The 26945-nt window shown below is 67.6% G+C and overlaps 6 protein-coding genes across 7 annotated transcripts; 4 read left to right on the top strand and 2 right to left on the bottom strand.

The window, feature by feature from the left end:
• Positions 1–25: 25 nt before the first annotated feature.
• CHLRE_06g278245v5 (uncharacterized protein) lies at positions 26–7043 on the top strand. Its single transcript, XM_043063165.1, has 15 exons — positions 26–690; positions 787–1044; positions 1349–1475; positions 1630–1723; positions 2017–2140; positions 2414–2491; positions 2704–2752; positions 3053–3138; positions 3480–3544; positions 3915–4008; positions 4233–4340; positions 4745–4839; positions 5118–5341; positions 5678–5857; positions 6136–7043. The coding sequence occupies exons 1-15, from the start codon at positions 622–624 to the stop codon at positions 6177–6179; spliced, it is 1695 nt and encodes a 564-aa protein (XP_042923869.1). The 5' UTR covers positions 26–621; the 3' UTR covers positions 6180–7043.
• A 20-nt stretch (positions 7044–7063) lies between these two features.
• Positions 7064–10975, bottom strand: CHLRE_06g278244v5 (uncharacterized protein). Its single transcript, XM_043063164.1, has 7 exons — positions 10162–10975; positions 9667–9903; positions 9034–9336; positions 8674–8876; positions 8460–8511; positions 8155–8299; positions 7064–7944 (listed from the first exon to the last, which is right to left on the bottom strand). Exons 1-7 carry the CDS (start codon positions 10756–10758, stop codon positions 7235–7237), a joined length of 2247 nt encoding a protein of 748 aa, XP_042923868.1. The 5' UTR covers positions 10759–10975; the 3' UTR covers positions 7064–7234.
• A 120-nt stretch (positions 10976–11095) lies between these two features.
• Positions 11096–21511, top strand: CHLRE_06g278243v5 (uncharacterized protein). The gene is made up of 11 exons (XM_043063163.1): positions 11096–11402; positions 11590–11731; positions 11916–11977; positions 12194–12253; positions 12615–13052; positions 13279–13650; positions 13843–14427; positions 14732–17635; positions 17822–18054; positions 18297–18383; positions 18798–21511. The coding sequence occupies exons 1-11, from the start codon at positions 11304–11306 to the stop codon at positions 21019–21021; spliced, it is 7206 nt and encodes a 2401-aa protein (XP_042923867.1). The 5' UTR covers positions 11096–11303; the 3' UTR covers positions 21022–21511.
• A 134-nt stretch (positions 21512–21645) lies between these two features.
• Positions 21646–23452, top strand: CHLRE_06g278242v5 (uncharacterized protein). Its single transcript, XM_001697929.2, has 2 exons — positions 21646–21979; positions 22080–23452. The coding sequence occupies exon 2, from the start codon at positions 22271–22273 to the stop codon at positions 22658–22660; it is 390 nt and encodes a 129-aa protein (XP_001697981.1). The 5' UTR covers positions 21646–21979; positions 22080–22270; the 3' UTR covers positions 22661–23452.
• A 68-nt stretch (positions 23453–23520) lies between these two features.
• Positions 23521–24735, bottom strand: CHLRE_06g278241v5 (uncharacterized protein). The gene is made up of 2 exons (XM_001698004.3): positions 24583–24735; positions 23521–24162 (listed from the first exon to the last, which is right to left on the bottom strand). Exons 1-2 carry the CDS (start codon positions 24640–24642, stop codon positions 24055–24057), a joined length of 168 nt encoding a protein of 55 aa, XP_001698056.1. The 5' UTR covers positions 24643–24735; the 3' UTR covers positions 23521–24054.
• A 100-nt stretch (positions 24736–24835) lies between these two features.
• Positions 24836–26941, top strand: CHLRE_06g278240v5 (uncharacterized protein). 2 transcript variants are annotated; one of them, XM_043063161.1, is made up of 4 exons: positions 24836–25055; positions 25255–25660; positions 26022–26099; positions 26388–26941. In XM_043063161.1, the coding sequence occupies exons 1-4, from the start codon at positions 24867–24869 to the stop codon at positions 26432–26434; spliced, it is 720 nt and encodes a 239-aa protein (XP_042923865.1). In that variant the 5' UTR covers positions 24836–24866; the 3' UTR covers positions 26435–26941. The 2 variants fall into 2 exon arrangements, with proteins under 2 accessions (XP_042923865.1, XP_042923866.1); XM_043063162.1 differs by having other exon boundaries at positions 26022–26400.
• The last annotated feature ends 4 nt before the right edge of the window (positions 26942–26945 follow it).

Below are 26945 nucleotides of genomic sequence, written 5' to 3'. Positions count from 1 at the left end.
CCTGACTTACGCCCCCGTGTACCCCCTTACGCCCCCCGCGCAACGCTTCCCCTGCTAGCTTCGGGGCATGTAACACCATGCCTCACTTCGCAACGGTCGAGCACAGCACATGTACGACTGCCATAACATGCCTGGCGAACCCATCCAGACGCGGGCATTCAACGTTGCCATCTTCGTGGCAGCCCGCACCGACCGCGTAGACTCCTAGACCCCAGACCCTTGCATACATCAGTCGTCTCCGGCACACCATTTTAGCTGTGCGTGGCATGGGAGTCGCACCCCATGCCAGCTTTCGGGAAAACGCTCGAGTAGGGTTTTGGTGCCGTGAGGCTCCCCCCCGGGCCCCGGCGACTGCTTAAGCTCCATCGGCTGCTCAAGGCCGCATCCCAAACACCGCATCAAATCTTCCGCATTTGCAGTGCGTGGCCCGCTGGAGGACATGCTAGGGGTTTAGGCAGGGGAAATCGAGTGGCTGCAAGCAAGGCCGCGAAACGAGCGTGGTACACGACCATGTTTTGCAACACCCAACAAACTAGGATCAAGTGTTTCTGAGATCGCTTGCTGTTAAAGATTGGTGTTATTTGTGAGCTCTACACAGGTTCCACACGTCTAGGAAGGACCATGCAAGTCAGGGCGTCGCGCTCGGGCTGCCAGGCGCACGCTACTAAACGTGATGTGAAAGCTCTCAAGGTACACTGTGTTAGATATGGCGCCCAGCGCCAAGCTTCGGAGCTCGGACCGACATTGTTCAACTCACGCTCCGATTTTGCGCGCCCCGCGCTGCAGGCCGCGCTGCCCTCGCGGTCGCGCTGCGTGCCTTTCCGCTCTTCCTCCTCGATCATTTCTTCGAGGGCGAGCGGCTGCCCGCCAACCGTGTCAACGAGCGCCGCTGCGACCGCCACTGTCGTCCCGCCCGCCCGCGACGTGCAACCCTCCGCCACGCCTTCCGCCGAATCAGAGCAGTTCGTGTGGGCACAGAACTGGTTCCCAGTGGCTGTGGTTGAGTGCCTGGACTCTTCCCGCCCCCACCCCTTCACCCTGATGGTGAGAGCTGGGGAACGGGGAACAGCGCGCGAGCAGGGCGGGGTTGGGCGGGGAGCTGGGGACGTGGTGGCGCCGGCTTCGCAGACACCACCAGCAAGGGCTACGGCTCGTAGCGAAGCTGGGTGTCACACGGGTTAGCGGGCTAACATGGATGCATAACTTCCGGGGAAAGCAGGTACCGGTATAGCCAAGCCGTCAAGCCCCCCGCCCAACTCCTTCCTCCCCTCTCACCCTCCGTCTCTTCTCCACTTCATCTTGAATCATTGAAGCCTACCTCCTCCTCCGCCTCCTCCTCCTCGTGAAGGGCAAGGACCTGGTGCTGTGGCGCGACGGCGGCGGCACGTGGCGCGCCTTTGAGGACGCCTGCCCGCACCGCCTGGTGCCGCTGAGCGAGGGGCGCATCGAGAAGGACGGCACCCTGCTGTGCGCCTGTGGGTGCGGGGAGGGCAGCGTGTGTGTGTTAAGCAAGGAACAAACGGAACAATTCTGATACACACACACACACACACACACACCTGACCGCCTCACGACTTGTCCGCCTGCCCGCCTCCCCCCACATCTCCCCGCCTCCTCCTGCTGCCTCAGACCACGCCTGGCGCTTCGACGGCGGCGGCAAGTGCACATCCATTCCCCAGGTGGAGGGCAAGGAGGCGGCGGAGCGCGCGTTCAGCAGCCCCAGGTGTGTGTGTGTGTGTGTGTGTGTGTGTGTGTGTGTGTGTGTGTGTGTGTCTGGAAAACAGCAAACCGAGGCGAGTGTGTGTCTGTGTGTGTGCCTATGTGTGTGTGAAGGGGAGAGAGGCCTACAAAATGCGCCCTGCCCTACCGCTCCGTGCATGCTCCTTCTTGCCTGCCCCCCTCCCCCTCACTGTGTTTGTTTTGTTCTGGTGTTAGCCCCCCCCCCCTGACTCGACCTCCACACCCCGCCTGGCCCTGCCCTGTGTCTGCCCCCCCTCCCCCCCACCCGCCCCTCAGGAGCTGCGCCCGCGTGTTCCCCACCCAGGAGGCCCAGGGGCTGCTGTGGGTGTGGGGCGAGTCTGGGCCCAGTGCGGCCGCGGACAGCGCGGGCAAGGGGCCGGCGCTCATCCCCGAGATGGAGGTGGGGGCGCGGAGGGGGAGGGGCAGGAGGGGCAGGGGGGAGCGGGGGGCAGGTGCAGAGGGGTCACAGGTTTGGGGGGTGGTGCCTATGTTGTGGACGTGGTGTTGCCGGGCTCTTCAGTTGGGCACTGGTACTGGGGTCGGGGGCTGGTCGTGGCCGTGGCTTCAGATCCGACCGCTGTGCCGTACTGCCACGCCCTGAAAACCCCCACGCCCATCACTACTGCCCCCTCACTACCCCCCACACGGTTTCTACTCCCCCCTCCCCCCCCAGGAGCTGCCCTCCTCACGCGTGCAGCCGCTGCCCTGGTTCTTCCGCGACCTGCCCTACAGCTATGACTTCTTTGTGGAGGTGGGGGGGGAGAGCAAGGGGCATTCGTAGATAACAGACCAAACTAAACGGAACCATGCCAAAGGGGGGGGATGAAAAAGTGAAGGGGATTGGGGCCGGGGCGCGGGGCGTTTGCACCGTTCACGTTTGAGGATTGGGGGAGACATGCCCACCCCTCAGTGCCTGACTGCCTGCTTGAATGCCTTGTGTGTGTACGGCACGTGCACCTGCAGAATGTGACGGACCCGGCGCACGTCAATGTCTCGCACCACAACGTAGCTGGTGAGCCCGCGCTGGCCCCGCATCTAGCGCAAGAGGTCTAGACGTCTAGCCCAGGAGACCTAGAGGCCTAGAGGTGTAGCGCTAGATCTCTAGCAGGCTGACTGGCTGAGTCTGTGGCATGGGTGACTTTGCCTCATGCATACGTGTTGTGGAATGAGGGTTTGCGCACACGCCCCCTGGCACCCACGCGCACCCACACGCACCCACACACGTGCCCGTCTTGTGCTCTCCCGCTTTCGATCCCCGTCACACCCCCACGCCTCCATGCTCCCACACCCCCACCCGCCCCCACGCCCCCAGGCAACCGCTACGCGCCCGACCAGTACTTCTCGGTGGACCCGTTGCGGGAGGTGTCCGCGGCGGGCGGCTTCAAGTACGCCGTCAAGGTGGGTGGGTGGGGAGGGTGGGGTGGAGGTGTGGGGAGGGTGGGGTGGGTGGGTTGGGAGGGGAGGGGTGGGGTCGGGAGGGTGGGTGTGGGGTCTGTAGATACCGGCCCAGACTAGACCGAACCCACGTGGGTTGGGGGAGGGGAGGGTGTGTGGGCTGGGTGTTTTAGGAGGGCAGGACCACAGTTCGGTAGGGGGGCGGAGGTGGGATCGGGGTTGGGAGGAAGTGGAATGGGGGTTAGCGGCATGTCAGGTTGGCTTGGGTCAGGCGGCCTACTTGACGCGCACGTGCCCGCGTCTCAACCCCCCCCCCCCTCGTCCCTCCGCCCCCCTGCCTGCAGTCCCGCGCCCCTGTGACCAACGTGTCCACGTCCTCCACCGAGTTCCTGCCGCCCTCCCTGGTCAAGTGAGCGGGTCCGTGGGGGTGGGAGTGGGAATGGGTGTGGGAGTGGGAGCGGATGGGGAGAGCATGCCTGCACAGGAGCTGTGCAACATGCGCAACCTGATGCACACGCACATCTGCTGCTTTTTTCCTGTGCCTCCTTCCTCCCGCCTTCCTTCACCTCCTCCCCCTCCTTTCCCCCCGCTCCTCCCCGCTCTTCCCCCTCCCTCCCACCCCTGCTGCTCCCACTGGGCGCCGGCACTCCCTACTTGCAATTGAATCACGCCCTCCTCCACATGAACGGCTGCCCCCCCCGGCTACACCTCTCGCTTCTTCTCAAAACGTGTCATGAACGGCTGCTCCCCACCCCACCCCTCCCCCTCCTCCTCCCCAGGATCAAGGTGGAGTACAGCGACGGCGCCGCCCTCATCCTGGCCCTATACAGCTGCCCCACCACCCCCGGCCACAACAGGCACGTGGGCAGGCAGGTGCGTGCGGGCTTGGGCGGGGGGGGAGGGAGTGTGCATGTGTGTATGGGTTGCGAAAGCACCAAGGAGTAGGGCAAACACCGCGCGCGTGCGCGTGTGCGCGCTAGGAAACCGCACGTGCTCGCGCATGTAGCCGCATCCCCCCCCCAGTTTGCTAAGATTGGAATCACCCCCCCCCCCCAAACACACACACACACACATCACACACGCTCTCTCACTCTCAGATCCTGATCAAGACGCCTGAGGGCAAGATGCCCCGCGGTCTGGCCTTCTTCGCGCTGCCCATGCCCAAGTGGCTGGGACACGCCACCGCCTCCGTGTTCCTGCACCAGGTGGCTGGGGGCGGGGGGCAGGGGGCGGCGGCGGCAGCAGGGGGCGGCAGGGGCGAGGGCGCAGGGGCGGGGGGCGGCAGGGGCGGGGGCGCAGGGGCGGGTTTGGTGATGTGGTTAATGTGTGTGGGTTTGGTTGGGAGGTGGGTTTGGTGGGGTTGGTGGCGATGGCGGTGGCTGTGTTGGTGGCGGGGAGCCTGTATGCGGTAGTGGTTTTGGGGCTGAGGGGCTGAGGGGCTAAGCTCCCTGACTGCAGTGCACCGGCCTGACAGGATGACGCTACCCCCCCCCCCACCCCACCCGGCATCCCACTCATTCTCCCTCCCCACAGCCCCATTCCTCCCCACACACCCACACACTCACACGCCGCCACACGCCCCCCACACCCCACACACGCCCCCCCGCAGGACCAGGTGTTCCTGCACCAGCAGGAGCGCATCGTGGCGGGCCGGTCCGCCGCCTCCCACACCGCCAAGTACTTCATGCCCGCACCCAGCGACAAGTGAGGCGGGGCGCGCGCAGCAGTGCCGCTTCATGCGTGTGCGTGTGCGTTTGCTTAATCATGCGCGTGTGTTCACAAGAAGGAATACGGAGTATGTGTTATCCATGAACGGCTACCCCGATGACGTTTGACCTTAATCGTTGGGCTCTGGCACATATTCCCCCCTCTCGCGTCCCTCCCTCCCGCCCCCCACTGCACCTATTGTTCCTGGCCACTTCTTAATTCGTCATGAATGTAACCCCTTCGCCTCCCTCCACCACTCGCTCCACCGCCCGCAGCATGACAGTGGCCTTCCGCACCTGGTTAGGTCAGCACGCGGGCGGCGGCGTGCCGTACGCCGGCGGCCGCACCACGCCCGCCCCCATCGACCGCTCCAAGGAGTCCCTGTTCGACACCTACCACACCCACACCGCCCAGTGCGCCATCTGCAAGCCCGCGCTGGGCCGGTTGCAGGCGGCGCGCACCGCGGCAGTGGTGCTGGGAGCAGCGGCGCTGGTGGCAGGTGGGTGCCGTGGGTTGACGTGGAGAGGGGGGTGCGGGTGGCGTGGTGGAGGTGCCTGGGTGGAGTGGAGAGGGTGTGTGGGTGGCGTGGAGGGGTTGATGCGGGTGGAGTGGAGAGGGGGTGTGGGCCCCGGTGAGTGCGTACGTTGCTCTGGGAGCGCTGCGGCATGTGTATGCGGCCAGGCGTGTTGGAGGATGTGTGTGATGACCTGCTGTCCGTCTGTCTGTGAAGCTCTGCTTTGTAACCCAACCAATCACCATCGACAATTAAGCATATTGCGAGGACACAAAATAAGCTTTGTCCTTGTGTGTGTGCGGCATGTGTGCATTCCCTCAGCGCTGATGGTGACGGGTGTGGCGGCAGCCGCCAAGGCCGCCGCCGCAGCTGCCGCGGGCGCCGCCGCCGCCGACGCCGCGCTATCCGCGCTGGCCAGCCTGCCGCCGCTGCAGGCCGTCATTGCGGCGGCGGTGGCGCTGGCGGCGGCCGCTGCCGTACGCGTGCTAGATGGCATCATTGGTGAGTACGACACTGAGTACCGCAAACCGACAGCCCGGCAGCCGCCGCGGCACATGTGGTGTTTGAATCATCTGGCGCTGGGCGCCTTGGGGTTGGGAAGTTGTATTCTTACATAGCTGGTTGGAGGCGAGAGGCGTTCTTGAGCACAGCAGCATTAGCGCGCATCTGACCTGAGCGTGCCCGCCCTCGGTGTTTTATAGAATATAGATGCTATGCCCATGTCCATGTGCTCTGTTGATGATAATGATGATCACTACGGTATGCTACTGCCGCTGCAGGCCTGATGCACCGCTACGAGTTCTCACACGCCGACAACCACTGATAAGCGGAGGCAGGCACGGCACGAGGGAAGCGCTGCAGCCCGCAAATGCAGAAGGGTGGCGGCGGTACTGCCGTACTGGCAGAGGATGGGCTGCTGCGGCTAGATAGCTCACCTAGCTGGCGGGCGGCGGCTCGAGGCGGGTGCGGAGGAGGGCGGGCCGCGCATGTGGTGGACACAGGGCAGCTGTGCGCTGGCGTTACTGCTGACAGGGAGCTTTCATTCCCCGCGGCGGGGAAAGTTTTGGTCGAGGCATCGAGAGAGGGGTGAGCTTTGAGCGCGGCGCCTGGGATGGGGACTGAGGGTCGGTCCTGACCGACAGCAGGGGTTGAGAGATGAGCGTGGAATGAGGTTTTACTGGCCTTTGGATTGGGATCGAGGGCTGGTTCGAAGATATGAAACAAGCGCTGAATGCGCAGTGGGAGGGTCCTGAGCGGCACGGTGTTGCACAGGATCGCCAAGTTGAGGTCGAGATGCGGTGGCGTGTTTGCAACGCGACAGCGTTCCTGCGCACCGCCGCACGGGTTTATTCTTTTCCTTCCTCGATGCTTACATTTTTTTAGATAGTCGCCTGGCTCGATACCCGTATTAGGATTGGTGATGATGTGTGCGGTGGCGCAATGGCGGCGCGGCACGGTGCGTGGCGGCAGCTGTGGGCTGGGGCGAGCTTGCCAGGGTGTGCTGAACGACGCCGCGGGGGAAGAATGTGATGTGGGGCGGTGTGGGGGTACAGTCTGTACATATAGTCGAGAAAGCGGACAGGCGGTTTCGCTGACTTTGCTCCTGGCAGTGCTGCAGTATTGCGGTTGCTATCTTACAAAACTCGCCAAGCGCGGATCAAGGCCAGGATTGTAAAATGCCACCGCGTGCAACACCTGGTGTGTTATGGAACCTGATAATAGACTGCACACGCTTCCTACTTTGACCAGCGCGGCAGCACGTACCCTCACAGCCCTTGACTTGAAGACACATGCTCGGTACCCTCCCTCCTGCACTGCACACTACACAGCAGCCACGGCCGCCTCCCCCTCACAGCCCCCCTCTCACAGCCCCGCCCCTCACAGCCCCTCATACTGCAGCACCGACACCACCCGGCCCACCCCCAGCCCCGCCAGCGCCGCCCGCCCGCCGTGTGACGGCAGCTCCGCCGCCACCGCCGCCGCCGCCACCACCACCCCCGCCGCCCGCACCAGCTGCACCGCCGCCGCCAGTGTGGCACCCGAGGCGAGCAAGTCGTCCACCACCACCACCCGCCAGCGGCGGCGGCCGGCGGCGACGGCGGCGAGCGGCAGTGCGGGGGCCCACAGCTCCAGCCACTGCTGCGGCTGCTGGGGCTGTTGGGGCTGTTGGGGCTGGGGCTGTTGGGGCTGGGGGTGCGGATGGGGCTGGGGGTGTTGGTGGCAGGAGGAGACGACGTCGGTAGCCACATCCACGAAGCCGTCAGCATCCGCGGCATGCGCAGCGGTGGCAGGCGCCGCCGCCTGCGTTCCGGTAGTCGCAACAGCGGCGGCGGCGGCGGCGGCCTGGCGCCGAATGAAGGATCCGCCGTAGGGCGGCGAGAGCAGCAGCGGTGGCGGCAAGGCGGAGACGGCTGGGGTGCTGCTAGCAGCGGCAGCGGCGGCGGGGTCAGCGCCAGCACCGGAGGGCGGGAGGGCGCCGCGCCGCTTGCGCAGTGGCACGAGCGGCACTCGCAGGTGTGCGGCCAGGGCGCCGGCAAACACCCAGCCGCCCGCCTCCACGCCCACCACCGCGTCGATGTGGCAGCAGCCTGAGGCGGGGTACAAACACAGGCAGACAGACAGACAGACACAGGCAGCGGCATCAGGACAGCCAGCGCTTGTCGGAGTTGCAACAGATGAGCCGGCGCTTGCTTTGTCGGCACTACAGGGAGTGACAGACAGGACGGAGGCAAAGACGGGGATGGCCCGCGCGGGCGCCCGCGGCCTCAACCCCACTATCCTCCGCCGCCCTGCCGCACCTGCAGGGCAGCCCGCCCCGTCCGCCCCCAACTGCTGCTGCTGCTGCTCCTGCTCCTGCTGCCCCACCCCGAGCTGCCGCCGCAGCCGGGCCGCCATCAGCTGCGTGCACAGCGCCAGTCCGTCCCCCCGGAGGTGGAGCAGGTTCTGTGGGCGTGTGTGAACACGCAGGAGTGCGGCGGCATGAGGAATAAGCAGCAGGAAGGATGGTGAGGCTAGGTGAAGTGGGAAGGCCGCGGGGGAAGGCAGCAGGCAGCGGGGGAGGCAGGCAGGGGCCCGTGTTATGACATGGCACGAGTGCACGCACCCGGAACGTGATGCCCGGGGATGGGAAGTCGGGTACGCACGGCACCAGAGCCCTGGCGGCGCGGGGGGGGGGGGCGGCAGTGTGGGAGGCACGAAGCAGGCATGTCATCAGGAAGGGGCGAGCGCGCCAGAATCACCAGCAGGCAACATCCTCAGGCCCCTTCCCTGCTCGCACATGTCCTAATACACACACACACACACACACACACACACACCTGAGCCGCTGCAGCATCTCCTGCTCCTCGGCCCCCACCTGCTCCTCGTCCTCATCCTCCTTTGCCGCCGCCGTGCCCTGATCCTCCTGCTGGGAGCTGCAGCTGTGAGGCGGACCGCCCGCAGCAACAGCAGTAGCAGCAGGAGTGGCAGCAGCAGTAGCAGGAGCAGTAGTCGTCGTAACGGCAGTAGCCGCAGTAGTGGCCTGCGGAAACAAGGGCGCGAGCAACAGGCGGCAGGTATGGCAATCGGGCAGCGGCAGCGACTCGGCGGCGCCCGCACCACGCACCACCTCATCAGGCCATGCACGTGCGTAGGTAGGCTCATCACTCCTCCCTCCTCAATCCCAATCCCCCACGCACCTGCTCTTGCTCCTTCTCCTTCCCCTGCTTCTTCCCCTGCTCCTGCTCCTTCTCCTTCCCCTGCTCCTGCTGCTGCGCCGGCGGCACCAGGCCCCGCAGTAGCGGCAGCAGCACGCGCCGCACCCAGGCCCGCGCCACCGCCTCGCCGTCGCCCTCGTTCTCAAACACGGCGCCCCAGGCGCAGCGCGGCGCCGCCTCCAGCGCCGCCTCGCTGGGGTGGGCGTCCAGCTGCTCGCAGGGCCGCCAGCCGGGCGTGCGCCGCGCCTTGGCGGCCGCACTGGCGGCCACCAGCACCGTCAGCACCTGATGAGGCCGGGGCGTGGAGCAGGGCAAGCAGGGAGGAGGCGGGGGGCAGCAGGGTTGTAGATACCAGCCCAAACTAAACCGAACCCAACGCAAAAGAGCAGGGAGGAGGCGTAGGCGAGGGGATAGAGGGAAGGTTGCCGGGCCGGTAGGTACGGAGTCACCGCATGAGGGCATGCAGCGCCCTGCGACGCCCCTACGGAGTTATGGAGACGCACGTGCTCTGGGGAGCTAGAGGTATCACGGCAAGCGGGGTCCCTGTTGAGAGCCGCACCCTGGACACCTGTCCACGGAGCTGCAGCACACACACACACACACACACACACACACCTGTGTGCCCGGCAGCAGCTGCTCCAGCTCACAGCGCCGCGGCAGGTCCAGCAGCTCAACCTCCCGCATGCCCGTCACAACCAGCAGGCGCGGCGGCGGCGGCGGCGGCGCAGCTGCCCCGCTACTGCCACTGCCGCTGCCTCCAGTGCGACTGCTGCTACTGCCGCTGCTACTGCCGGCGGCCCGCACCAGCTCCAGAAAGCCGCTCAGCAGCAGGCCCGGGCCCTGCTCCGCCACCTGCATTTGCACATGTGCATGTGTGCAGTTTGGGCCCTGACACGGGCACGCCAGCGGGAGTAGGGGCACGAGCTGTGCTTGATGGGGCCCGGCGCGAGGCGAACTGGTTCAGTTGGGGCGGCGGCGTGCCCGAGGGCGAAAACGCACCCGCTCAGGTAACCTGCACCTTGCGTTGCCCTTCACCAATCAGGATGGATAAGGGTACCGCCCCGTGCCACCCACCCACCCGGCCAACCACCCACCCACCCACCCACCCACCTGGGCCTCGTGGAAGGCGAGCAGCCGCGCCCTGTGGCCCTCCTTGTAGGCGCGCGCCGCCGCGCCCTCGCCCAGCAGCAGCCCCACATCCGCCCCCGTGGCGGCGGCGTAGCGCCTCTTGGTTGCCTCGCTGATGCTGCGGACCGACACCTCCACCACCACTGGGGCAGGAGGCACACCGGCGCTGCTACTGCCGCCGCCGCTGCTGCTGTCACCAGTAGTAGGGCAGCAGACCGCAGGATTAGCCGCCGCGTTTGCAGCTCCCGCCGCGTGTGCGGTTTCGGCTGCCGTCGCTGCCGCTGCCGCTGCCGCTGCGGCGGCTGCCTGCTGCTGGGCGGCGGCCTCGGCGGCAATGGCTGCCGCCAGAAAGTCCTTGCCGGCCCCGCGGCGCCCGCTCACAATGACCACCCAGCGCGGGAGCGGCAGGCTGCCGCGGTCGCCGCCGGCAGTGGCACTGGCGGCGGCCATGGCGGCAGTAGTGGTTGCGGCAGTAGAGGAGGATGTGGGCGGCGGGCCTGCCGGGGAGCTGCTGCAGGGCCGGTGAAACGGCGGTGGTGCTGCGGCGGACAGCGGCTGCTTAGACTGTCTGTTGCCCATGGCTTCTTTCACCGCGAGCCGCTGCGCCTGCTGCAGTGGTGTAGTAGCCCCTCTTGTCCTGCTCCCACCGGATGTTGCCAAACGCAGAGAGCAGAGCTAGCTAGCTTGCCAGCCAGCGGATGGCAACTTGGCAGCTTTGACGAAGCTGTGCCGACAGGCAACTGCACTGCTGGCTGACGTAGCACTTTTGCGCAATTGCAGGATATCGGCAAGTGACCAAGTCTAGGCTGTATATGCAGAGCTCATCACTGCCTGCAATCGGCGTCAAGGACCAACTGTCGCCGGGACCCGTGACCCGAGACCGTGTTGCGCACGGCCCGTGAAAGCGCGATCTCACGGCAATCCTAGGACCGATGCATGAAGCCCGCAGGACTACTAAGCGGGGGTCTGGCAAAGAGCAGGTTGAAGGCGCTAGACTTCATGCCGACTGAGTGTCGACATCCCGGTTTGCAACGCCATCCTGTGCCATCGGAAAGGGGCTTCGCACCGCCGCCCCCGCTCCCTAAACTCGAAGCTTACCTCGTTTGTGCCACGTCTGTGTGCCGATGGGGTCATTTGGTGGCTCGGTGGAGGCAGCCGTGCTCGAGGTGCTGCGGGCGCTCGGGGAGGACCCGGAACGCGCTGGCCTTCGCGACACACCGAAGGTGCGCAGCAAGGCCGCTCGCAATGCACTCGGATACTGAGAGCGCATGTTATTGTAGATAATAGTGTTTCCTGCTGTTATAGCGTCTGCGACTGCAACTCAGTTGCTTATGCCAACCGTTCCGACATGCACCAGCGCGCCAAGCCCAGAGACGTATTTACTAAGCCATTCGGTTTGCTTGCTTCCAGCGTGTTGCAAAAGCCTTCAAGGAGCGGCTGGTCGGATACTGCCAGAAGCAATGGCGCGAGCATGAATTCAAACTGTTTGAGGAGCCCTCGCTGCAACCCGGCAGCCCAGTGGACATCCTCGATGTTGTCGTGCATTCCACAGGCAAGGTTGAAGCTAGGAATAGCCCCCAGAGTCGCACCAGAGCCAATGCAAAGTGTGCAAGCAACCCCCCTTGCGCCATGAACCTCGCTGTCTCCATGCCCCGCCCCCATGCCTCATCGCCTTCCGCTGCCTCGCCTGAGCAGCCACCGCATCCCCACCTCGCTCTTGCCCTCTTGATGCGCAGATACCTCCAGCCTGGCTCCCTATGAGGCCCGCGTGCACGTCTCCTACATCCCCCTCCGCAAGGTGGGCGCGGCGGTGACTTGAGCGGGGTCACCTACCCGCCGCGGTCGCCTGGTGTCATCGGGAGCGCGTGTTGCACTACTCGCACTGATGCCAGACTGTTAAATTCATGCGCATGGCCAGACTCTGAAGCCCAGAATTGTCCTGAAGCCATGCCCGCAGCTCCAGCGGCGGGTCACGTGTGCTGCCGTACACACCTGTGTGTATACGGCCCTGCAGGAGGTTGTGGGTCTCAGCAAGGTGCCGCGGGCGATCAAGCTCACCGCCAAACAGCTGCACGTGCGTGTGTGTGTGGGGGGGGCGGGCTTGTTGTAGGGCAGCGGGTGCAGTGCGTGTGTGACCGGGCTGGGAGTGAGAAACGCGGTGTGCACTGCACTGCAGGGCTGCATGGCAAAAGGGTTGGGCGGGCTGGGCGAGCTGTTTGGGCGGGGTTGCAAGAGAGGGAGGTTGTCGCGGCTAGATAGACAGCGCAGCTGCCTTGCCATACTTCCAGGTGCACACCGACACACGCACTCACATCGGTATCGTAACCCCCAGCAGCAAACGCCCCCATGCCCGTCATGGTGTTCCCAAACTTGCCCACCGATGCACTGTGCCTCAAGCTATGCGTGTGCGTGGGCGTGTTCGTGTGCCGGCACAGTCCCCGGCCAGCCTGGCACACGCCCTGGCGACCCGCCTGGCCGACGGCCTCGGGCCCGACCGCTGCGGCGGCGTGGCGGTGCTGGTGGTGGTGGCGGCGGCGGCGGAGGGGCAGCAGCAGGAGCAGCAACAGCAGGAGCAGCTGCAGCATGTGGCGGCGGAGGAGGCGGCCGGGCAGGAGGGCTCTGCTGCTGCCTGGCTCCCGCCGTCCCCTTTCCCAACCCTCCCACCGCCACCAAGCGCCGCGGCCCGCTGCTGCCGAGTCGAGGCATGTGTGTCGGGGGCCTATGCCGCCGGCCTGCAGCTGCAGCCGCCGCAGCCGCCGCAGCCGCAGCCACAGCAGCCGCAGCCGCAGCAGGTGTTGGAGATGAAGGCGGGGGCGCCCCAGTGGCAGCAGCCCGCCGCCGCCCTGAGCCGGGCATTGCCAGCCTGTCTGGAGGTACGGTACGGGGGATGCGCGCTCGCACACGCGGGCAGGTGCACGGGGTGGGTGGGTGCTGGGTTGATCGCGGCTGCTGTGCACACACACATACACACACAGGCACACACACACACATGCTCACGTTGTTCAGACCCCCATACCCACACCCACCCGACCGCGCTTTCCCCAGACTTGTGCCCGCCCCCACACCTGCCTGCTGCTACTGCTGCTGCTGCTGCCGCAGGAGTTCCTGGACCGGGCCGGATGCAGCAACCTCGCCATCTCCATCCACACCACCACCACTGCCATCGACACCACCGCGCCGCCGCCACCGCCACCGCCTCCACCGCCACCGCGGGCTGCTGGTGGCAGCGGCGCCACTGGCCCGACGTCACCTGGGCCGCCATCATCGAGCCGCCGGCTTCCCGACCCGACCAGCCCTAACGGCCCCAACGGCCCCACCGGCCAAAACGACCTGACAGACCCCAGAGACCCCACGGACCCCACAGACCCCGCGGCGGACCCGCTGCCGCCGCCGCTGCTGCTGGCCCCCGTCCGCCGCCTGGTGGGGGCGGTGCTGCAACAGCACGTGCCCGCAGACCACCCCGCACACCGGGTGAGCGTGAGCGTGTGTGTTTGTGTTTGTGTTTGTGTTTGTGTTTGTGTGTATGTGTGTGTGTGTGTGTGTGTGGTGGCAGTCCGTCTACCACGAACATACCTCCATGTACCTCACACCGCACACACATGTTACTGGTTCTGGCAGCAATCATTCCCCCCCCCCCCGACGTGCTGCCCCCCCACCCCCCAGGTCGTCGACTCCATCGCCCGGCGCTTCACAGCGGACCTCCAGCGCGCCACCATCGGCTACAGCCTGCCGCTGCTACTGCCGCTGGTGCCGCCGCTACTGCCGCCGCACCCCAACGCCGTCTCAGCATCAGCAGCGCCGCCAGCGGGGCCAACCCGCTCCTCCTCTTCCCCCTCCTGCCGCGGCTGCTGCTGCGGCCGCTCCCCCCACACGCTGCGCCTGTCCTTCAGCTCCACGTGCGAGCACCACATGCTGCCCTTCAGTGGCACAGCCACACTGGCCTGGACCTGCGCCGTGTGTGGCGGCCCTGGTGGCGGCGGCCCTGGCGGCAGCGGCCGTGGCGGCAGCGACCGTGGCGGCAGCGACCTTGGCGGCAGCGACCGTGGCGGCAGCGGCCCAGGCGGCGGCAGCCCTGGCGGCGGCCGTGGCGGCTGTGACGATGACGGCCCTGGAGGAGGCGGCGTTAGTGATTACTGTGATGATGGTGATGGCAATGGGGACGACGGCTGCGGCTGCTGTGTGTCGGCCGCGGCGGCGGTGGCGGCGGTGGCCACACGCGCGCTGCTGGTGCACTCCCGCCGCCTGTCGGTGAGCGAGTCGCCATCGGCGGGGTGGCAACAGGACGGCCCGTGGCCGCGGCTGCTGCTCTCAAAACCCTGCAGCCATCGCCATCGATTAAAGAGCCACGCACCACCACCTGCGCTGCCGCCGTCTTCCCCATAGCTGTGCCCCTCGCCGCCATGTCCTCCTGCCCCCCCCCCCGGGTGCCTCTCCGTTATCCAAACATAGGTCACGCTCTCCTTCTCGGTCTTCTGCTGATCGGGTTCGGTTTAGTTTGGGCTGGTATCTAATCCCTTCCCCCACACCCACTCACCCACTCACCCACTCACAGGTCCAGGAGCGCATCACACACCAGCTGGCGGACACAGTGGGCGCCGCGCTGGAGCAGCTGCAGCGGCCGCCGCGGCTGCTGCGGGCGGCAGCAGTAGCGGCAGTAGCGGCCCCAGCAGACGCCGACGATGGCGGCGGCGGCGGCGGTGACGGCGACTGCGACGGCATTGGCGACGGCATTGGTGGCGGCGGCGGCGGTGTGGGTGTGCTGGTGCAGCTGCGCGCCACGCACGCCTGCATGTGTGCTCGGGGCACGGAGGCGCACGGCTGTAGCACCACCACCACCGCCGCCTGGGGCCGGGGCGCGGCACAGGGCAGCGCCGCCCGCAGACAGCTGTGCGCCGCCATCCGGGCTGCTACTGCAGCTGGCACTGCCGGCAGTAGCGTCAGCAGTGGCAGTAGCAGCTTCGATGCATTCGACATCGGTGGGGATGGTGCTACTGCCAGGCTGCAGCAGCAGCAGCAGTCGGGCAGCCAGGGCCGGTCGGCGCTGCTGCCGCCCCCACCGCCCGCCTCGCCGCCAGGACTGCCGCCGCCGCCGCCCTCACGCGCCTGGTCGCTGAGTCTGCCGCTGCCTGCACTGCCCCCTCCCCCGCCTCCCCCTCCTCCGCCGCCGCCCCCGCCTCCTCCTCCACCTCCCCCTCCGCCCCTTCCTCCTCCTCCTGCTCCTCTTCCTCCTCCTCCTCCACCGCCCCCTCCACCTCACCCATCGCCACCTCCGCCTCCTCTGCCACATCTTCCTAACGCCATTGTCAACCCTATCCACCCCATCCACTCCTCCTCCGCCCACGCCTCCGCCGCCGCCGCCGACCTCGCCGCCGCCGCCGCCTTTGCCCAGCTGTCGCGGCGCTCGCTTGAGTACGGCCCCCTGGGCGCCCACCTGGCGGCGCTGTGCCGGCGGGAGGCGGCGCGGCTGGGCCGCCCGCTGGCAGTGCTGGAGCTGGGGGCGGGCAGCGGCGGCGCGATGAGGGCGCTGCTGCGGGCCCTGAAGGAGGAGGCGGCGGAGGAGGAGGCGGTGCCTGCGGACGCTGTTGCAGCGGACACAGTGGCGGTGGCGGCGGCGGCGATTGCAGGGTCTGGGAAGGCAGCAAGCGGCACCGGCGCTGGCGCCAGGCCTGCTGGTGCAAGCCTTGCCGGTGCCAACGATGTTGCCAGTGCGGGTGCCAGTGTCGGTGCGGGTGCGCCGGCGGGCCTGCTGCTGTCCCGGCTGGTGGGCCGCTACGTGGCTGTGGAGCCCAATGCGGTGCATGCGGCGCAGCTGGCAGAGGATGAGGAGCTGGCGGCGGCACTGCTGGACCCGGCGGCGGCCGGCAGCAGCGGCGGCAGCGGCGGCGGCGGCGGCGTGGAGGTGGTGCGGGCCAGGCTGGGGCCGCTGCCGCCGCCGCCTGCGGCGGCTGCTGGTGGTGGGGAGAAGCAGCAGGAGCGGGAGGCGGAGGCGGTACTGCTGCTGCCCGACGGCACACCTGCTGCTGCTACTGCCCTTACGACTGCATGTGGCGGCGCGCCGGGATGCGGCGGCAGTAGCAGCGGCAGTAGCAGTGGTGGTGGCGGCGGCTTGTTCGATCTGGTGCTGTGCTGCCACAGCCTGTACGGCGTGCGGCCCTGCAAGGCGGCGGCGGTGCGCTGGGCGGCGCGGCAGCTGCGGCGTGGGGCCAGTAGTGGCGGCTGCGGCAGTGGCTGTGGCGGTGGCGGCTGCGGCTGCGGTGGCGGCGGCGGCGGCTGTGTGGTTGTGTACCACCGGGCGGGTGAGGGCGCCGAGCGCCTGCTGCGTGACCTGCAGCTGCACCAGCAGGGGCAGGAGGAGGGACAGGAGGGGCAGGAGGAGGGGCAGGAGGGGCAGCAGCAGGGGCAGGCGGGGCAGGAGGGGCCGCAGCAGGGGCAGCAGCAGGGTCTGGTGCTGGAGGCGGCTGTGCAGCTGCCCGGCGGCCTGGTGGTCACCGACCTCATGGGGGCGGCGGAGGGGGAGGTGGGGGAGGAGGAGGGGCAGGAGAAAGGGGAGGAGGTGGACAGCGGAGGCGCTGCCCAAGACGCCGACATGGCCCTGGACCAGCTGTTGATCGCGTTGGGCTGGACACCACCTCCAGCACCAGCACCAGCACCAGCAGCAGCAGCAGCAGCCACCCCGGAAAGCAACACGGCGGCAGCGACAGCCGCAGCCGCCGACAGCAACACGGCGGCGGCAGTGGACGGGAGCTTGGGGAGACCGGCTGCGGAGGCCGCCGCCGCGTCGCCCGACGAGCAGCCGCCGCAGCAGCAGGAGAAGCGACAGGAGCAGGGGCGTGAGCAGGGGCGTGAGCAGCAGGGGCGGCTGCTGCGGGCTCGCTTCCGCGCTGCGTGTGTACGGGGGCTGCCGCCCAGCCACCCCCTGGCCGCCGCGCTGCCCCCAGCAGCAGCAGGCCCCTGCTGGTTCTACGACAGCCCGGGCGTGGCGCTGGTGCTGCGGGCGGCGGCGGGAGGGAGCAACACTGGCGGCAGCAGCAGTAGCAGCAGCAGCAGTAGCAGGAGCGCCGGCCACGGCCACGGCAATACCTACGCAGCCAGCGGTGCCGGTGCCGGGCAGATACCGCTAGACGGCCCGGCCGCCGCCACTGCTGCTACTGCCTCTACTGCCGCCGCTACGCTTGATGAGCTGGAGGCGGCGCTTCGCTCCACCGTCGCCACCACCACGACCGCCTCCACCACCGCCACCACCACCGCCACCACCCCCATCATCACCGCTATGGCGCTTGACACGACACTCGGCGCCACACCATCACCACTGCCGCCGCTGCCACCGCCGCCGCCGCTGCTGCTGCGCCCCGGCAGCGGGGAGTACGAGTTCGCCATGAGTCGGCTGAAGGAGCGGGCGGCGAGGGGCCGGCGGCCGCTGGCGCTGGCACTGCCGCGCAATGCAGAGGGCGTGCAGGTGCGCGTGTGTTGTTTATGGCTGTGTGCGTGCTGTGCATGTGTGCGCGAATGTCAAAAATCCCGCCTTACCATCCCCTTCTCCTCCTCACCCCTTGCTCCCCAACTTCTCCGCCCTTCTCCCACACCTCCTCCTCCCACACCCTCCTCCTCCCACGCCACCCTCCTCCCCTGCCCGCTCGCTCAGGCCTGTGTGCGCTGGGCGCTGGCCCACCGCCGGCCGCTGACGGTGGTGGGCGGCGGCCACAGCGGCCACTGCGCCGCCGACGGCGTCCTGGCCGTCAGCCTGAGGCACCTGAGCGGCGTGCGGGTGGACGCGGCGCGGCGGGAGGTGACGGCGGGCGGCGGCGCAGTCATGGGCGACGTGGCGGCGGAGGCGGAGGCGGCGGGGCTGGCGGTGACCACTGGGGCGCGGCCCAGGTGGGTGGGTTGAGGGGGTGGGTGGGGGTGGGGATGGGTGAGGGGGGTGGGTGAGGTGGTTGCGGGGGTTGCGGGGGTGAAGGGAGGACGCAAGGGGAGGACCCGGTCGAGAGGCCAAAGGAGCTGCTGAGCTACTTGCCAACTAGCTTGCTCGTTCACCGCAACCAAGCTGCCGCACCACCACCACCACCAGCACCTTCCTTCACTCCCTCTCACGCCTGGCCTCTGCCCGCCCTCATCAGTGTGGGGGTGGGTCTGCTGCTGGCGGGCGGTGTGGGGCACCTGGCTCGGCCGCACGGCCTGGCGCTGGACAACATACGAGCAGTCAGGTGGGCTGGGGCGAGTGTGTGCTGCTGGTGTGCGGGTGTGCTGTTGAGGGTCATGGCGCGTAGGGCCCCGCAGCAGTTGCGGCAGGGTGGGGGTTTGTAGAAACCAGCCCAAAATAAATCGCACCCAATGCAGTATGGGGGTTTGGGGAGGGGGGAACGCGAAGCGTTCACAACTTCACACGCCCTCTCCGCTTCCACACGCTCTCTCTGCTGGCCACCCACTCCCTTTCCAATTCCTCCCTGCCTGCCCCAGCCCAACTCCAACACGTCTCAATCCTGCCCGCCTCGTTTTTCACTCACTACACCCAGCGCTTAAAGCCCCCCCCCCGCACCTCTTTCTCGCCACCTTTTCTGGGTCTCAGGTTTGGGCTTGGACTTGACTACCCCTCCCCTCCCCCGCCTCCCCATCAACAGTTTCGTGGAGCTGCAGCGCGGGCGGCTGCTGCGAGCTGACGCCGCCGCCCTGCCCGGAGCCTTCTGGGCCCTGCGCGGCGCCGGCCCCTGCTTCGGCATTGTGGTGTCAGTGACGCTGGCGGCGCACCCCCTGACCACCATTGGCACACTGGACCTGCAGCTGCCCCTGCAACTGCCGATGCCGCTGCCTGCGCCGCCGCTGCCGCCGCCGCCGCAGCTGGTGCCCCCCCAAGATCTCCAGGCGCCGCCCTCACAGCCGCCAAGGCCGGAAGCGGCGCCAGCACCAGCACCAGCAGCGCCAGCAGCATGCGGCCTCGGCAGCGAGCAGCTGGCCGCCACAAGTACAGGTACAGGAACAGGAACAGGAACAGGCACGGCCACAGGCACGGCCTTTCCGCCCCCTAACCCCGCACACGCCAGCGCTGCATCCACTACAAAAGCAGCCACCACCACCGCCTCCGCCGCCTCCGCCGCCTCCAGCAGCGCCCGCCTGCTGCTGTGCGAGTACGCGGCCGCCACCGCCGCCGCCCCGCGCGCCCTGTCCGCCGACGCCTTCCTGTACTGGTCCGGGCCGCACCGGCAGCGGGACCTGCAGCTGGCCGTGTGCACCTTCCAGATACCGCAACAGCGGCGGGAGGAGGAGCAGGAGGAGGAAAAGGAGGGGCGGGAAGAGGAGGAGGGGCGGGAAGAGGAGGAGGGGCTGCCAGTGCAAGGGCAGCAGCAGGGGCCCAGGCGGCCGCAGCACGTGGAGCTCGCCGCGGGTGATGGCGGAGCAGGCGGCGGAGCAGGCGGCGGTGGCGGCCAGTGGGCGGCGTCCCTGCGGCTGGCGGCGCGGCTGTGTGCGGCCGCGGGGGTGCCGCTGTCGGAGGCGCTGCGTCGCGGCCCCGACGCCGTGCGCCCCACACAGCTGTTTGACCGGGAGTTGTACATGAGCATGGACGCGCGGCGGGTGCTGACGGGCCCACTGCAGCAGCAGCAGCAGCAGCAGCAGCAGCAGCAGCAGCAGCAGCAGCAGCAGCAGCAGCAGCAGCAGCAGCAGGTGATGGGCGGTGCAGTGGAGAGTGCGGTGTGGGGTGTGGGAAAGGAAGCGGGCCCGGCGCCAAAGTGCGGCACCTTCAAGCGCTGCTGCTTCCTGCTGCCACCACCCCAGCCGCCAGCCCCGCCGCCACCCAGCAGCGACGACCGCCGCCGCCGCAGCGGTGGCGATCACCCTTGCGGAGGCGGCGGCGGTAACGGCGGTGACGGCGGCGGTGGCGCCGCCTCCTGCTGGCCTGCGGGTGAGGCGCTGCTGCAGGTGCTGGCGGCCTCGCCCTCGCCGCTGTGCTACGTGCACCTGGTGCACTGCGGCGGCGCGGCGGCCGAGCCCGAACCCGCCGCCTGCGCCTTTGGCTGCCGCGGCTGGCAATGGGCGGCGGTGGTCAGCGGCGTGTGGCTGCTGCAGCCGCCGCCGCCGCCACCCCAGGCATCCCAGCCACCCAAGCCACCCAAGCCGCCACCCAGCGCAGGCGCTACTCGGCAAGGGTCTGCCGGTGTCGCCGCCGGTGCAGCCCAGACCACTGCCGGCGCTGCTGCGGCGCCTGCCGTTATGGCGGCGGCGGCGGCGGCGACGGCGGCGGAGCCAGCGGCAGCGGCGACGGCGGCAGCGGCGGAGCCAGCGGCAGCGGTGGTTGACCCGGCCCTGCTCGCGGCGTGCCTGGACGGTACGGCGGCTGTGGACTGGGTGTACGACAGTGTACGGGCGCTGCTGCCGTACAGCGTGGGCACGTACGCGGCGGACCTGGGCCCGAGCGACCCCCGGGACGTGGAGCTGGCGACGCATGCGTTCGGCGGCGGCGGCGGCGGGATGGCGGCGGCGGCGGTGGGAGCGGCTGGCGTAAAGGCGGGGGACGGCCCGCGGGCCCCTCCACCCATTGGGATGGCGCTTGATGGCGGCAGTGATGAGGTGGGCTGCGGAGCAGGCGCGGACGCGGGGGTTGAGGGGCTGGGCTGGGCGGCCCAGGTGCCGTCCGGGGCGGCCTGGTTGGGGCCTGGCGGCGGTGGTGGTGGCGGCGGCGGCGGCGGCGGTGGCGGGCGGCTGCAGCTGCTGGCGGCTATGAAGCGGGCGGCGGACCCGGCAGGGCTGCTTGTGGCGGGTGCGCCGCCGCTGCTGCAGGCGGCGGCGCTACAGTTGGCGGCGTTGGGCGTGGGAGGGGAGGAGGCAGGCGGCGATGGGGCTGGCCCGTAGCAGGATGGCGGAGTGGTGGTGCGCGGAAATGGTGCATGCGCCTGAAGACCCCTGGTGGCGGGGTGCTGCCTGGCGGCCGCGTGGCAGGAGCAGGTGGCTGGGGCGCGCACGTGTATGTCGCGTTTGGATGCAGGGTTTGGCAGGCTTCTGTCGGGTCGTTTCTGACGCGGCCACGAAGTAGAGTGAGGCGTGTGGGCGGTTTGGTGTTGGTGTTGGTGTTGCAGGATGGATGTTGTTGCAAGCTCTGTGTGTACCGAGGGACGTGCTGGACGTTCCAATTGTGAAGAACGAGTGGTTGCGCTGCACCCAATTTAGATGTCCGTGTTGCATGCTGACCACTGCACATTGTGTGCCCAGGATCGTGCAACGCCTCCGCAATGCCGATGGCTGCCCAGCACATAATTCGCAGTACTGCTAAGCAAAGGAATACCCGGATTGCAGCTTGTTGAAATGCAAGCATGTCGCAGCTCTGGGTCTTTCAATGGGCAGGGATGCCAGCAGCTCTTGCCCGCGCCGTCTAGCGCCCCCCCCCCCCCCCCGGCATGTCATCACTGCTCACCCGGCCCCGCGCCAATCCGACCGTTCCCCAGCCCAATGCTGCCCCGCATGAGCATTTCGAATACAGACACAGCAATGGCTGGTGCAAGGGAGACGGGGAATCGGTTGCGGTCCCGCGCAGTTTTGACCGCATGATGGTACGACGTGTGCGTGGCGTGGTGGGGGTCAGACAGCCCCTCGTCAACGACCTGCGTCATACACCTAAACTCTTACTTTGCGCCAGCAGCCCTGAATGATGTTTGGCGGTCCTTCCAAGCCCGAGCCTCAGGGCCCCCTGACTGCTTCTCTCGCTGCCAAGAAGCTTTTCGTTTCGTTTAAGAAGGCTGCTTGGATTTCCTCGACCACTCTGCTCGTGCTGCTGGTGCCTCTGATCATTGAGATGGATCGCGAGGCACAGATGGTAAGCAATCATCAGGCCTCGTAAGGCTCTTGGCGAGGAAAACGGGGCGTGATGGCCGATGGATCGGAACTCAATACCGTGCCCGCTGATTGGCTTGCAGATTGAGCTTGAGAAGGAGCAGCTGAGCGTGCTCACCGGTGGCCCTGCCGCCGCGAAGGCGTAATCAGCTCGACGTGAGCATCTTTGTACTCGCTCGCTGGTTTAGGAGCCGGAGCCGCAGCGCCCCGGTCGCTCATTAGGACTTTCGGACGTGAAAGCTGGTCGCTCAGCCAGGATCGGGAGGCAGGAAGGATGTCGTCGGCAAACCCGCGCACGCTTGCCGGGCCAATCGTGCAGCTCTTCCGCGACGTTATGAAGCTGCACCGTGAGCGGCTGCCCCCGCCTATGCGGGACCTGGGGGATAGCTACGCTCGCGCGGAGTTCCGCAGCCACCTGCGCGGCAAGACGACCATGGAGCAGTGGAAGCAGTTTGTGCGGGAGTGGCAGGTCTACCTCGCCACGCTGCGTGGCGATGAGCAGGCGGCCGCCAGCGCGGACGCAAACGTGGCGCGTGTGTTTGAGCTGCTGTCTGACGACCAGCGCAAGCGCATGGACCAGCTGCAGCAGGAACTCAACAGCCGCACCGGCGGAGGCGGAGGAGACAGCGACGGTGGCGACGCCGGGCGCGGCCCTCACCAGTGAGGGGCGCGGCGGAGCGGTGGAGTGCGGGCAGCGGCTTTGGCGGGGCAGGAGGCAACAGTGTGCTTTGTTGGGCAGGATGGGATTTCTGGGGGCCGGAAAGGGTGAGGCCGCGGCGCGGCACGGGTCTGCGCCCGTACTGGCGGGTTGATGCCGGTGGCAAGTTCGTGCAGTGGCGGCGGCGGCCAGTGCGTAAGCGGGAGCTGTGGTCCGTACTGGCACCCTGTAGCAGTGGTTTCGGGCGGTTGCGTTGGTGTAGAAACTAGCCAGGGCTTGCCGTGCCAATGCGAAAGCATGCGGATGCAGGAGAGGCATGCGAGCGGTGTTGTGCGCTGCGAAGCTCTGCTTGCCTGGGCCTCGGTTGGACCAGACGAAGGCATCATGCAAGAGTTTGGGTTGTTGGTCTGGTGAATGATTACTACTGGTCTGGTTGCGGCCATCCAAGAGGACTGGGACGCTGCGGGTGCACATCACAGCTGAGGCTGGGGTTGCTACTGTGTGTTGTGGCCATTGCACTGCTGGACTCGGTTTGCGCAGCGCTGCATCCAGAGGGTGTGCACGGCCGCGCCGTTGGCGGCTGCAATACGGATGGTCATGCTTGCATGCTGCCCAGTCTTGGGCTCTCTGTTGTCCGGTTTGGCGAGGTGCGCGTTGTGCAGAACGGCGCTAGCTGGGCGCAGTGCCTGGCTGGGTGCAATGCCATCTGTGCGCGTGTGTTGCGTCGAGACCCCGTGTGGTGGCGGCCGGTGCACGCCGCTCGCCCTGTGTATGGCGCTGTTGTAACTGCCAGCCGCTGGATTTTCTGGGGCTTGGGGCTGTGGGACTGTGAGAGCATGCAAGTTTTGACAACAATAGGCAGCACTTGCAGTTGACGCTTACACTCAGAACATCGCTGCGGTAGTACCGTATTCCACATGCCCCGTGCATCGGCTTACAGCGCCAACGAGTCAGGCATTGCCCATCAGCGCCAACGAGTCAGGCCACGTCAGCAGCGTCCCGCCACTTCCTACCAATGCCAGCAGTTCCAGCCCCCAGCGAAGCTCCTGCGGGGCTGGGCGCCTGGGCACTCCAAGCAGGTGGTCCCGGCATGGCTTTCCGCTGCATCGTGTGTGTCGACAGCGCTCCATGCAATCCGCAACAGCCAGACTCGCACCGGCATAGCCATTAGCAAGCACACGTCTCACTGCGCCCACGATGCCACCCGCAAACTGCGGACGCTTAAAGCGCCTTACCTTGCATTGCCCACCACTGGCTTAAACGGTTGCACGCCTACTGTCTACATCCCTCACCACTCCCCATCGCACGCTACCAGCCCACGCCAGCCCACTGCCGCACGCAGCCGTTACCACCTAAGTACCGCCACTCCTCCACCGCCTCCGCTCCCCGGCTCCGCCTGCTCAGGGGTTCTCCTCGTCCGGCTCTGGTGAGGAGCTGCGGCGCTGGTGGCGCCGGATGGCGTTGGCGGCTCGGCGCACCGGCTGCCCGATCTGGTCCATGTCGGGCGTCTGTGGGGGGTGGGCAGTGGGGAGTGGGAAACAACGGGGCGCCATTAGAAGGGGTGTGAGCGGGTAAGCAGGCACCCAGGTGGGCGGGCAGGCGCAGATAGAGGCAGGCGTGTCGGAGGGCAAGCAGCAGATTCGGGTGTGTTCCTTTTTGGCTCCGGGCTGCGACGTAACGCGTGGAATGGAGGCGCACTGCTGGGCGCACTGCTAGAGGGTAAGGAGGGGAGTGGGGGTGTCTGAGGGCCTGCGGCGAGGCGGCGAGGCGGATAAGGGAAGCAGGCGCAGCGGATTGGTGTGTGTTTCTTTGGCTCCGGGCGGCGTAACGCGTGGAGTGGGGCGCAGTGTTAGGGGGTATGGAGGGGAGCGGGGGCGGCTGAGGGCCCGTGGCGAGGCGGCGAGGCGGGAAGCAGCGTACGCACGCACCTGCGCCAGGAAGCACGCCCCGCCGCACAGCAGCCAGTTCCAGTGGAAGGCGAGTGGCATGGCGCTTTGCGAGAGGCGCTTGGAGCTGCAGTAAGCTGTGGTGCCCAGACCCACGGGGCTGAAGACGCCTGGATCGCGAGTCACCTCCTGAACTTATTTATCGGGCCGACTCTCTTGCTCGGCGAGGCAGCAATTGGTTACTCGCGCCTTGGCAATAGTGTGTAGGCAGAGGCACTAGCTTCTGGACTGCTCGATTGACAACAAAGCACCCCGTTCTGACGAGGATGCCGGGTGGCTCGCTGCCGACGCCCATGCGTCGGCACCCTGACGCGGGCGCCGCAGAGGCCCCGACCGAGCAGGCCCACGGCGCCTGCACCTGCAGCCAGTGCACCTGCAACCCCTGCACCTGCGGACAGGCCGCAGCGCGTGCGGCCAAGACCAGCGGCAGCAGCGGCGCCGGTGACGGAAACAAGGTACCGTAGTCTCCCCCGCCCCCGCTCCCCCGCTCCCCCGCTCCCCCACCCCTGCAACTCCTCTGACCCCTGACGCCACAACTCTCAATGCCGGTGTGCTGCGTGCCTTCCTGCCTTCCTGCCTTCCTGCCTTCCTCCCTTACCCTCGTCCTGTCTTACCTCCTGTCTGCCATACTTCCTGGGGCTGCTCACCTGACAGTCCATCTACCGCACCACCGGCGGCGCGGGCGTCCTGGGCTCCTACGCCCCGCCACCGGCCGGTGGCATGTCGCCGATGAACACCGGTGACAACAACAACGGCGGCGGCGGCGGCGGTGGCGGTGCCCCCGGGGACGCGTACCAGCAGATGGCGCAGCAGGTAGGGAGCGCGGGCGGTGGCGACAGTAGCGCCGCCGGCGGCAGCAGCCGCGGCGGCGCTGGCCATGGCGGCAGTAGCAGCGGTGGGGAGGAGGGGGCGCGCTATGAGCCCGACTACGAGGGACCGGGCGTGGGTGACGGTTCCGCGGCCTTCCCCACCGCTACCGAGATGGTTGGCGCGCTGCACACCGCCCTGCAGGCGCCGCCGGGGGCGGAGGGCCTGCAGAGCCGCGCGCCGGGCGGTGCAGGTGCGGAGTGCCACGCACCCGAGGAATGACCCTGCCTGCCGCTTGCATGGGACGTGTGTGTGTGTGGGGGGGGGGGGGGCAGGGCCGCAGGGGGAGATGTCGGCACGCAGGGGTTGGTTGAAGGCGCCCTCATTTCGGGGCACACGCAAACTGGGTCGGACCGGGGATAAGTGCCAGTGTCGAGCGTGAACGGTTGCGGCGGGCGGGAGACGACTTGCTGTTGTCACTTTCTCTTGAAGCTTACGCCGCTGAGCATTGCGCCTTGCGCCAACACAGCCGCCTCTGCTGCAGCTGTTGTGTCATGCACCCATACCCCCTGCCCGCCCCACACGCCCTGCCACCCCCTACCTGCACTCCACAGGCGTCACGGGCAGCTACGGCCCACCGGACAGCGCCCTCCCGCCACGTGTGCCGGCGGGCGCGGCCGGCGGCCTAGCAGGTGAGGCGAGCCGGGGGGCCTGGGTCCGGCCGGGTGCGGCCGCGTGGGAGCGCTGGTGTGGATATGGGTGAGATTATGTGCGGTTGCCGCGGTTTCAGTGTTTTGATTGCCCAGAGGGCGAACGACGACTTCAGGCCGGCCCCCCAAACCTTGCTCACATTCAATCACGTCGCCTCTCGGCTCTCACCCCGCACACCGCTGGTGACAGTCATGGCATAGCCACCGAACATACAATATCTGCGTGTGCCCCGTGCGCTTCCTGGTGACTACTGTCCCGGCTGCCCGCAGAGGAGGTGGACGCGGCGGCTGAGGGCATCCAGATCAGCAAGCTGTGAAGAATCAAGCTCCTTGGGCCAGCTGCTGTGAGGGACAGGCAGGAGAGATGGGGCTGATCAAATCCCGCGTCCAGCAAGCAGGTTGCAGCGGTGGGCAGGCAGGTGGGAGAGCGTGACAGGCGGACAGTGTGGCGACTGCGCAGGGAGGCTACGGCCTGAGCTGCTGAGCGTGCATCTGGGTGTTTGGATTGCCCGAGCGGAAGGCAGCACATGCCACAATTGCAACCTTCGTAGACACCGTTGCATATTGTGGCTTAAGGCTCGGAATGTCCGTTCTTTTCCTGCCGCCGCTGCGTGACCAACAGCGTGGGGAAGCGAAGGCGGGGCAAGTAGCCTTGGCAGGCAGACAGGAGCGTGCAAGCGGTAGGGCCAGGATGCCTTATGAGCATCCATGTATGCACGCGGGAGGGTTTCCCTGTTGGTCTTGTGCATAGTTGCTGGAGTTGGCGGAAGAGTAGGGCCGGCCGGCTACAGGGCCCAGGGTCTGCGAGATGGGGCCGACCATGAGCGG

The sequence above is a fragment of the Chlamydomonas reinhardtii genome, chromosome 6, assembly GCF_000002595.2.
Source record: "Chlamydomonas reinhardtii strain CC-503 cw92 mt+ chromosome 6, whole genome shotgun sequence".
NCBI lineage: Eukaryota > Viridiplantae > Chlorophyta > Chlorophyceae > Chlamydomonadales > Chlamydomonadaceae > Chlamydomonas > Chlamydomonas reinhardtii.
This window is presented reverse-complemented; position numbering and strand designations above follow the sequence as displayed.

Excerpts from the sequence above, each read along its gene's own strand:
- CHLRE_06g278241v5 (XM_001698004.3), bottom strand. The coding sequence starts at position 24,642 with ATGCCACTCGCCTTCCACTGGAACTGGCTGCTGTGCGGCGGGGCGTGC. Across the intron at positions 24,163-24,582 it reads GGGCGTGCTTCCTGGCGCAG|ACGCCCGACATGGACCAGAT; the intron begins GTGCGTGCGTAC and ends CACCCCCCACAG.
- CHLRE_06g278245v5 (XM_043063165.1), top strand. The coding sequence starts at position 622 with ATGCAAGTCAGGGCGTCGCGCTCGGGCTGCCAGGCGCACGCTACTAAA. Across the intron at positions 4,840-5,117 it reads ATGCCCGCACCCAGCGACAA|CATGACAGTGGCCTTCCGCA; the intron begins GTGAGGCGGGGC and ends CACCGCCCGCAG. Across the intron at positions 5,342-5,677 it reads AGCAGCGGCGCTGGTGGCAG|CGCTGATGGTGACGGGTGTG; the intron begins GTGGGTGCCGTG and ends GCATTCCCTCAG.
- CHLRE_06g278240v5 (XM_043063162.1), top strand. The coding sequence starts at position 24,867 with ATGCCGGGTGGCTCGCTGCCGACGCCCATGCGTCGGCACCCTGACGCG. Across the intron at positions 25,056-25,254 it reads GCGCCGGTGACGGAAACAAG|TCCATCTACCGCACCACCGG; the intron begins GTACCGTAGTCT and ends CTCACCTGACAG. Across the intron at positions 25,661-26,021 it reads CCGCGCGCCGGGCGGTGCAG|GCGTCACGGGCAGCTACGGC; the intron begins GTGCGGAGTGCC and ends TGCACTCCACAG.
- CHLRE_06g278242v5 (XM_001697929.2), top strand. The coding sequence starts at position 22,271 with ATGTCGTCGGCAAACCCGCGCACGCTTGCCGGGCCAATCGTGCAGCTC.
- CHLRE_06g278243v5 (XM_043063163.1), top strand. The coding sequence starts at position 11,304 with ATGGGGTCATTTGGTGGCTCGGTGGAGGCAGCCGTGCTCGAGGTGCTG. Across the intron at positions 11,978-12,193 it reads CCTACATCCCCCTCCGCAAG|GAGGTTGTGGGTCTCAGCAA; the intron begins GTGGGCGCGGCG and ends ACGGCCCTGCAG. Across the intron at positions 18,055-18,296 it reads ACCACTGGGGCGCGGCCCAG|TGTGGGGGTGGGTCTGCTGC; the intron begins GTGGGTGGGTTG and ends CGCCCTCATCAG.
- CHLRE_06g278244v5 (XM_043063164.1), bottom strand. The coding sequence starts at position 10,758 with ATGGGCAACAGACAGTCTAAGCAGCCGCTGTCCGCCGCAGCACCACCG. Across the intron at positions 9,904-10,161 it reads TCGCCTTCCACGAGGCCCAG|GTGGCGGAGCAGGGCCCGGG; the intron begins GTGGGTGGGTGG and ends GTGCAAATGCAG. Across the intron at positions 7,945-8,154 it reads CGGGGCGGGCTGCCCTGCAG|GCTGCTGCCACATCGACGCG; the intron begins GTGCGGCAGGGC and ends ACCCCGCCTCAG.